Source organism: Epinephelus fuscoguttatus, linkage group LG6 (genome assembly GCF_011397635.1).
Source record: "Epinephelus fuscoguttatus linkage group LG6, E.fuscoguttatus.final_Chr_v1".
NCBI lineage: Eukaryota > Metazoa > Chordata > Actinopteri > Perciformes > Serranidae > Epinephelus > Epinephelus fuscoguttatus.
In genome coordinates, this window is record NC_064757.1 from 13,292,784 (window position 1) to 13,302,792 (window position 10,009).

General features: G+C 40.8%; 1 protein-coding gene across 1 annotated transcript; it reads right to left on the minus strand.

The window, feature by feature from the left end:
* Positions 1 to 2,247: 2,247 nt before the first annotated feature.
* On the minus strand, positions 2,248 to 9,548 carry ch25hl3 (cholesterol 25-hydroxylase like 3). Its single transcript, XM_049579260.1, has 2 exons — positions 8,711 to 9,548; positions 2,248 to 5,963 (listed from the first exon to the last, which is right to left on the minus strand). The coding sequence occupies exons 1-2, from the start codon at positions 9,148 to 9,150 to the stop codon at positions 5,588 to 5,590; spliced, it is 816 nt and encodes a 271-aa protein (XP_049435217.1). The 5' UTR covers positions 9,151 to 9,548; the 3' UTR covers positions 2,248 to 5,587.
* Between the last annotated feature and the right edge of the window lie 461 nt (positions 9,549 to 10,009).

Below are 10,009 nucleotides of genomic sequence, written 5' to 3' on the forward strand. Positions count from 1 at the left end.
AGAGAAATGGCAATGATTTCTAAAACAATAAAGAACAATTATTTAACAAATTCTAAATGGAAAGTCTTCTTATCTATAAATTAAAGGAATCCTTCAGCCACACAATAACCATTTGTACATAAATTACATGACAAGTGTTACCCTGAATTTGTGAAGAAAACTTTGTTTTAGGGCAGCATGGTGGTGTGGTGGTTAGCACTCTTGCCTCACAGCAAGAGGGTTGCCGGTTCGATCCCGGGCGTGGGAGCCCTTCTGTGCGGAGTTTGCATGTTCTCCCCGTGTCAGCATGGGTTCTCTCCGGGCACTCCGGCTTCCTCCCACAGTCCAAAGACATGCAGATTGGGGACTAGGTTAATTGATAACTCTAAATTGTCCGTAGGTGTGAATGTGAGTGTGAATGGTTGTCTGTCTCTATGTGTCAGCCCTGCGATAGTCTGGCGACCTGTCCAGGGTGTACCCTGCCTCTCGCCCGATGTCAGCTGGGATAGGCTCCAGCCCCCCCGTGACCCTCGTGAGGATGAAGCGGTTAGAAGATGAATGAATGAACTTTGTTTTAACAGTGAATGAAGAATTGTGCGCACATGCATTTCTGCTTGTGCATCGTCCATGCCTGAGACTATTTATGCGAAAGTATTTTAATTGGAAAGGTTTTAGCAAATATGCATGTGTTTGGGAAGTACAGAGCATATAGCTGAGACGTGGATTACACTGCTCAAGTTGTGTGAAAGTCTCTAAACAGATGTTTTGATTGAGTTTTGTCAAACAAATGTCTCAATTGTTTTGGATTCTTCTTTCGCTGTGAAAGCATGTGAGATAAACAAAGTCCTCCTCATGAATTCAACCTAACGAGGGTTTATTAACATATATACAAATGGTTATTTTGTGGGTGAAGTATTCAGTTAATTGTTGATGCTTAGTGTTTCAGAACATTTTCTCACCATCAAAATGTCTTCAGGATTACCTCATATCAAGATGAGCGTAAATATTCTGAGCTAAAATGCCACACTGATGGTGTTTTCACAGTTAACTGTACATGATTTATTTTTACACATTACAATTATCAATCAAAGCATCCTTGGTCTGTCAGCTTTCCTTTCTGTTATCTTAGGAAGATGCTGCTAGACCAATGATACAATGCATTGCTGACATTCAGATCATTTAGTCCAACAGTATCAGCTCACAGTTCATAGTTCATACTTGACACACAAACAAAGAACCATGGGAAACTGAGTGGAAGGTCTGCTAATGAACAAAATAGATGGCCTGCTGCCCACATTGACAGCTTGCAGATGCAGACAGCTGTGATGAAAAACCTGTTCGTGAAGAAAAAGTGTGAACAATAAACAAAGTTCTGGGCTACAGTATCTCTCTCTCTCTGTTCTGTTTTTTTCTGTGAATGTCAAACAGGAGCCAAAGAGTACTGTGCCAAAGCACAGTGGAGATGAATGAAAGCTACAGATCAGCTTCATGCTCTGAAATGTGTAGAAATTTCTATTATTTCTTTGTTGTTGAGAATGTGTGTCACCCTTAAAGGTAAGTTGTCTTTGCTCTGTTTGAGTAATGTCCAATGCTACAACAGCTGAATTGAGGTCAAGGACAAAAATCAAAGAGTAAAATACATACGTGTAACAAAAATCAGAGATAATATGGATAACAAGGAAAAAAAGGTTTCTTTTGAAAGGCTTTGCAACATGACCAATGTTACAAGGACAGTCTTCTTCTTACAAGTGGTGCTTTCTATCAGTTTAGATTGTTTTGGTGTGAGTTGCATGTGTTGGAGATATCAGTCGTAGAGATGTCTGCCCTCTAAATATAATGGAACTGGATGACGAGTGTAGTTTGTAGAAAGAATATGGTTCCTACATGAAGCTGCTCACAAAAAGGTCTGTGGATTATCTTGAGTAACTGAGTTATGATTTCTGTAGACAGACACTGCTGTTGAGCAGAGGGCCATCTAGAGCCATTCTATTCAGGAGAGGGCAGACATTCTTAGGCAAATATTTCCAACACTCCACAAGTTACACTGGAACAATCTAGATTGATATATAGCACTACATGTAAAGGGGAAAATGTGTATTTTTTTGATTTTGGGCCGAACTGTCCCTTTAATGTTGTTATTACACTCACTAGTTTAGTAACAACTTAGCAAAATTCAGGTGGGAAGTATGTATGGAGTAAATAAAAGTAATGCACTTCTAACACCATCAAACACTGTTATAAAATGATGATTATGTAATGATTCCGCTTCTCCTGGGGTTCTGTTTTAACAGAATGGTTATTTATTGTTGTGGATCACCTTACTCTAAAATTCTAATATGCTACAGCATGTGCTTTACAGACAAAGACAAACACATTAAAAAATTCCTCATAAAAAGTCTTTGGCAACAGCCCATTAATGACAAGTGCACTGAGCTGTTTGAGAAAGCAAACAAGTCACTCTCCTAACCTCTCATGAAAGACGAGAGAGGAGGTCGTCTAAAAATGGTTACAGACCAGAGAGCAAGAACCTCAGCCAGTTACTGTGACAACAGGAGGTCTCAGCTATGTAAAGCTCACTAATTGGATATTTACAGAATGGTGGAAGAAATATGAATCTGGCCTTTGTCACTGAATGGCAAACTTTCAGGGAATATGATGAAATGGGAAGTCTTTAGTTTTTGCTCAGATGATAAGAACTGCTGCAGAGTGTTCTGTGCTTTTTCTCTGTCTTGTTTTGACATGGCTCCATCTGTTAAAAAAATTCTAATCTCTCTTCTTGTTGTTATGCTGGAGTTTGTAAGGGATTTGGCCTACGTGATTATCTAGGAGGAGCACACCTAACTACAAGTAAACAAACTCAGCGCTTCCCACTGTACAGACGGCTGAAAGTGCATGAAAATCCTGGAATGCCTCAGTGCCTGACATCATGACGTCGGCTGCAGGACGTGTGTTTAGCTGTGTGTTTAGGTGTGTGTCATCTAAAGCTGCATGACTCGCCCTGACTCTGACGTGGGGTCTGTAATTGTTTCCGTTTTGGGTCACATGTTTATCATTCCATCTCTTGGCACCACCACCCAGTACTCTTCTCTCATTCTTTCCTCCAGTCTCTTCATTTCCCACGAATAGCAAACTCTGCACAAAAACATTGCTTAATAACTGTATGCAAAAGTTCCTCCAAATGCTCAAGCACCTTTAAACAATTTGCATTTGAGTCTGATCTTGCGAAACTTTCAAAGGCCCATTGGATGATTCAGAAATGAAAAACAGATGTTCGGTGTAGTTCATACTGTAGGATGACTATGGACTGCTTTCTTGGAAGAATGTGTTCATTGCAAGTCAGTACAAAAAGAACAGCACAACTGTCATTCTTCATTAGAAGTTTATGACTTTCACTTTCTAGAGACCTTCAAAAAATATATAAAACAGGTCGTGACTGAGAAGGCTGCTGCGTGAGAAAAATCTGATATTGTATTATTACGTGTTAAAATCATGCTGAAAAAGACAAATAGCTGCTAAAGTAAAGTAATGATACCTTAACTCGTTATCTATCCACAAGAATTGCATTTGGCTCCCATTCATGCTAGCCCCCCTATTTCACTGTGATGAAGTATAGGAAGCTTGAGCAATCTGGAGCTCTCTGTTATCCTTTTTTTTCATGCAAGTGCCAAAGATAAGGTAACTACAAATCATCTGGCATGACTCAGCTGAATTCTGTGGGAAATAAAACCTGAGCATGTTGTTATTGTTGGATTTTAAAGGAAGGCCCTATTGACAACCATGCCTCTCTTGTGAAACAAATTACAACAGTTACAACTGTAAAAAGTGACTAAAAGGCTTCTCATCACTAAAAACATGTGGTTTTGATTGCTCAGGCAAATCCACATGGAACCGGTTAACAGAGAGAGTAGACAGCTGAGAGGCCCAGGGAACACAAATCACCAACCACAGCAGCAAAGCAGAAACCTGAACCTGAGGCCAACAACAAAACAACAAAGCCATGTCTTGTTGCTTTCATATGTTTTCTCATGTTTAAATGCCCAAATACAACAGTGAATACAACAAACTTTTTACAATATACTCACCAAGTATACACGGCACAAATTGTACAACACATTTGGCTCAAAGAGGAATGTTCATCTTAAATATTTACAATACTCTTACATTGTAGACAGTTACACTGAAATATTTAGGATTTGCACAAGTGGCAACTCCAGGGCTGATAAATGAAGACAATGCTGAAGTGCCAAAAACTGCAGTTCTTTGAATGGCCACTTGAGGCTGGCTTCAAGAGCGAGTCAATCCCCATAGACTCCCATGTGAAATTGCCCAACTTTGCAGCAGAAATAAACATGTTTACAGCCTGGTACAAAAATGGTTTCAGTCGCTATAGCTAATTTCACCATTTATGACAACTGTAGGGGGGTGAATTTTTATACCACTTAGCTATTTATATTTTATTAAAGCCCAAAGTTATGTATGTTCAAGGGAACAGCTGCTTTGAGTATTTTGTTTTGTTTGTCTTGTTATTTTTTTGGACCAGCCCGTAAACATGTTTATTTTTTGCTGTAAAGTTGGGGAGTTTAACATGGGGGTCTTTGGGGCCAGCCTCAAGTGGCCATTCTAGAAACTGCAGTTTTTGGCACTTCCACATTGGCTCCATTTTCAGGCCTGGAGGTATTGCTGCTTGCTGTAAGTGGGGCTAAAGATCCACCTGCCAGGGCCTTAAGCTCAACTATTAACACATTATGTATCTATATCTTTTTATATTTTCTGTGCGCAAATTTGTTGTTTTATGCTTCATCTGATGAACTAGGTCTTGGCTAGGCGTCATCACTTCCAGGTTAGCTGTTTTCCCATTTCCACTCTTTGTGCTAAGCTAACTAGTTGTTGGTTTTAGCGTCCATTTAAGTGTACCGAAGGTGGCATCAAACATCTCTCTCCCTTTAACCAGTTTGTAGAGTAGCTTAGAATGTGTGAATATCTGCAGACATCTGCTCAGATTTGTAGTGTTTCCTCTGCACTCACCAAAATAAGTCGGTCATGTATTATCTGCTTCACGCCTACAAAATGAAAGCATATGAATCCATTTAGAATCACTCCCATGCCATGAAGGCAAATCAAGTGCACATTGGTCCAGGCGTTCGTCCATTGTTTCATTGTCTTGATTTATTATGTCATCCCTGCTCTCTCCTCATCTTGTGCTGCATTCACTTGATGCAGAGCAGCTGTAGATATGAGCGTTACAAAGGCCATTGTTGGCTTTCACATCTTTATGGCGGCATGTGAACACAATGTTTGTTCATCAGTGAATTCACAGATAATTGACAAAGAAACATAACGTGTGTTGTCTTGTTTACAGAATTTTACAGATTTCAATCATTTTTATCACAAAAGGCATATTTTGGTCACAAGTCTCATTTTGTCTTGACACTATAGGATGTCTGACTGAAATGACAGTGGATGGTTTGCTGTAAACTGAGGGATCAGTTATCCCTCATGAAGAATGAAAGGCTGATCAGGACCAAACAAAATGTGCAGAAAATATCCTTCACTTGACAGCTTTGCTGGAATTTAATAAATCCTCAGTTTGCTTTGTGCAACAGTTTTGTCACTCTGGACGTAAATACTGTGCTGATGCGCGGTATGTGCCAAAGAGGAGGTCCCAGTGGGTGAAGTAGGGGGCGTAGTTGACATTGTGGAGAGAGTGGTGGGCTTGGTGGCAGGGAGCTCCTCCCAGACAGGGCAGCAGTCTGTGTAGAGCCCAGGGCAGGTCATATCCACAGTGGTCCTCTACCGCCAGCCAGCTGTTGATGAGGTGGAAGAAGGCTTCGCTCAGAGGATGGCAGCCCACCACCCAGGCGCTGCTCAGAGCCAGCAGCAGCAGAGATAACAGCTCCAGTGAGCTGCTGTCCTGAGCTGCCAGTGCGAAGGGTACATGGTGCTGGTGGTGCAGCTGGTGGGTGTTGCGGTAGAGCCAGGGAACCCTGATGAGGAGCAGACAAACAGCTGTGTTTGCTTATAATCTTACTGTCATAGATAATTACTACAATATTCCCAGAATGGCGTGTCAGTCTGTCTGTGGTTGTCTACTCAATATAAAGTTACTTCTACTACCTCTACTGGTATTACAACAGCACAGCTACTACCACTACCACCAGTGCTGCAACTATTGCTAATAATGCTGTGTCTTAATGAAAGGCAGCTGTCAAACATCTGTTACCAATTGGGTGGTTGAATTTGAAGGCTGTGATTATTTCCCATGCACAAAAAAAGCTAAAGAAAGAGCCACATTAGTTGCATTGTGGGAAATGTAGGATTTAGTGTTTTTTGTAGCTGGACTAAATGTCAGGATAGGTTGGGCTTTGCTGCTTCGATGCTGATCATTCTTTTTTTTCATCTGTCACTCTTAAGTCCCCAAACTTCAAAACTGAATCCCTTGAGTACGACTTTGAAACATCTAATGACTGGCTCTTGACTAATCAGCAGTAAGTTAGAAGCATGACAGTATTACTTGGATATGTAGCATGTTGTTTGCCATTCTAATCACCAATCAAAACTGTGCCAATCAAAACTGTGCCAAACCAAGAGGAACAGATAAACCCAATCGCCAATATAAATGTTTGCACTGTTCACTCCTGCAAACCACTGATATACTAAATGTGTATGTTATTGTGTAGCTGATATATTGAAACTTTACATTTCAACAACAGTGTGGTAAACTTGTGATTAGGTTAAGCCACGGAAAACTATTTGGTTATGGGTAGAAAAAGATCATGTTTAGGCTTAAAATACCTGCTTATGGTGGCACAAAGTTGGCAGAAAACACAGTGATCTCTGTAAAAACAATTGCTCTTTGTCCAACTATCTCTGCACAAAACGCAACAATGACATCATAGCAGTATAAAACATATCAATGATTCGCTTGAACACATCCTGTTTCGTTGTTTGTTGGTTTCGAACATGGCCTGCAGCTTAACAGGTGTCTCCCCTAGGTGACACACCATCCACCACAAGTCAGCTCATATAATAAATAACTTTAGAAACACTGACATGATACAAATGTACAAATGTTATGTATCCATGGTTTGCAGAAACGTACAATGCTAACATTTTCTTTTGCCAGCTGGGACAGACATACATATTTTTGGACCACACAATTCATCACATTAACTCATCTGTTCTCAATAAGCTTTATATGGAAATGGAAACAAATTATTTAGATTATGGAAAAGTAGTGGTGGAAGATTCTTTAGTTATTTAAAAGTAGCAACATCACAGTAAAACAACTCCATACTACCAAAGGTCTGTATTCAAAACTTAATTTAAGTGAAGGAACGTGAGTGTTATCAGCTAAAATCTGTATTTTAATGTTTAGATGGTGAAACTGACATTTTGTGTAGCCTACTGTGTGGTTTCGCCTACTGTTTGAAAATGAAATGTATTTGTGTTGGCTTTTAATAGGTTTATAAAATGTTAGTATGTGAAAGAACTATCAACGAGCAATGGTGTTCACCAGTCCTGTTTAACATCTATATGGAGGACCTTTCTGTCCAGTTACATAGTTGTGGCACAGGATGCATGGTGGGAGATAGTCTCATCAATCACTTAATGTATGCTGATGATCTTGTTACCTTTTGTCCATATAGTGCTGGTCTCCAGCACCTGCTGAGGATATGTTCACAGTATGGTACTGAATTTGACATTAAGTATAATGCAAAGAAAAGCAATGTGATGATTGTCCGTAGTAGGGAAGACAGACGATCAATCTTTCCTGATTTTTTTCTGTCAGACTCTACCCTCACAGAGTGTGATGAGGTGAAATATCTAGGTCACTACATGGCAAATGATCTCTCTGATGACAAGGATATTCATAGACAATGTCGAAAAATGTATGCTTAAGCAAACATGCTGTCAGCATGTGATCAGTGGATATAAAGATTTCTCTCTTTAAAGCATTCTGTACATCTCTTCATACTGCCCACCTGTGGTGTCTGTACAAGAAAAGCAGCATGTAGAGACTCACTGTGGGTTACAATGACTGTATGAGGTTGCTGCTTAAGGCTCCAAGAAGCTGCAGGGCAAGTCATATGTTTGCTAGTGTTGGGGTCCCTACCTGTGCTGCAGTGATACGGAATCTGATGTATAGATTCATATGTAGAGTGTCTAACTCATTAAATTCACTGTCGATCATGCCTGTACACTTGCGTGTGACTCTTTTTTTTTCTTTCTGTACATCACTGTTGTGTTTTATTGTGTAATGTTGTTGTCTCTCTTTTTTTTTAAATTGTGTATGTTGTTTGTCTTGCTCTTGTGGTGCTATGGACCTCTCCTTGACATGTGTCTTTTATAAAGTATGAATTGAATTGAATTGAATTGAATATCAGCGGCTGACAAAGGTGAAAAAGTACATTTTGTGTAGAAAATTAAAGTGCAAATACCACTGAATTGTGGGCCTACTTAAGTGCAGTTCTTGAGTAAATATACTTACTAAATTTGAACCACATATGACCTTCTCTATATTCTTGGCAGGACAGTAAAGCCTTTAAACTCTATGGCGAAGCTAAAACTCTCCAGGGACACCCAGAGCAATGATAAATAGCTAGCCTATATGGAAAAAGATCCAAACTCCAAGAGCAGCATCAATTATAAACAGTTGAATAAACGGGAATAGGCTATATTGAAATATTAGGCATAGTAAACATGTAACATGACATTGGTGCAAAATGCTTACCTGTGCATGACGAAGTGCCATATAAAGAAGAGTGTGTCAAAAAGCAGTAGACATGCGAAGACTTCCACAAAGAGCTGCCAGCAGGATGGAGCCAGCTCCGGTAACACAGGGCTCCTCAGTAAGTGAAACAGCGCGGTGGCGGGGAGGACGGTGGTCAGGTATCTGTACAGCACCCTCCAAAAACAGTCAAACCATCGCCGGAGCGACGGCGGCGGACCCGAGCCTGCCGTGATCCTCCACGAGCGGACGCGCTGACAGACGCTTCCCAGCGCGTCCAGCGCCAGGAAAGGTGCGCAGAGCAGGACGTGCGTCAAGAAGGCGTAGGACGCAGGCAGGTAAGGCGAGAGCAGGATCTCTTTCTGCTCTGGTCTCACAGACTCCCACAGCCCTTGGAGGATAGGCGCACATCCCTCTACATGCTCTGTGGAGAGCACATTCATCACGGCTCTCACCTCACAATCTCCTACATCTTCTTTTAGGGCATGTAGCGTCCTCCCAGCGGTCACTATCACCCTTACGAAGACATCACTTTTACTTCTGAAGAAAATGTTTTATCACCTTAAAGCTAAATCCTCATATGAGTGAAATGTCTCCACTTTGATTGCACTTAAGAGGGCTCGATCCTAAATAATCTCTCTTCCACACAAAGGTAAGTTAGGTGTTTCCCTCGGCTGCAGTCCCGCTTGTTCCTGTCGTGCTTCTGCAGAAATTTGTCTCCACCACATGGTGGTGGGTGGAGGAGGAGGAGCCCCTGATTCATAACTTTTCAGAGCTAAATCACTCTTTCTTTTCTTTTGTGAGACGCAAGTGGCAATTGGATAGGTGAAGTAAATCCCCCTGAGAGATGGCTGCTTTCACTTTTACGCACTCAAGCCGCCTACTTAAAGTTGGCTGTCGGAAATGCAGGGTCTTTCTGGGAGAGGACTGTCGCACCAGGAGACCTTGATTCAGTGATGGCGATGTCTAATCAGGATCCGACCCACAGAGACTGATTACATTGCTGACTGCAGATAGCGCAGATGTTTCTCTGAACTGAGGGATTTTCCAGGAAAAGAGAATCCAAAAGCAAAACAGGAGCAGTTCTCACACTGTCAGAATATGAATGAAATGAAAAAAAAAGAAAAGAAATACAGCATGTCAAAAGTTTTCTTTTCATTTTTGCACTTCATAAAACCAAGATTTATGAAAATTAGCCTGTATGGCTAAATCTGGCACATTTACGTGACTTAAGTGGTCATGTTAATTAATGCACTGTCCCTTCTTAAATAAAATAAACATAAAACTTAAACATTTAAGGAG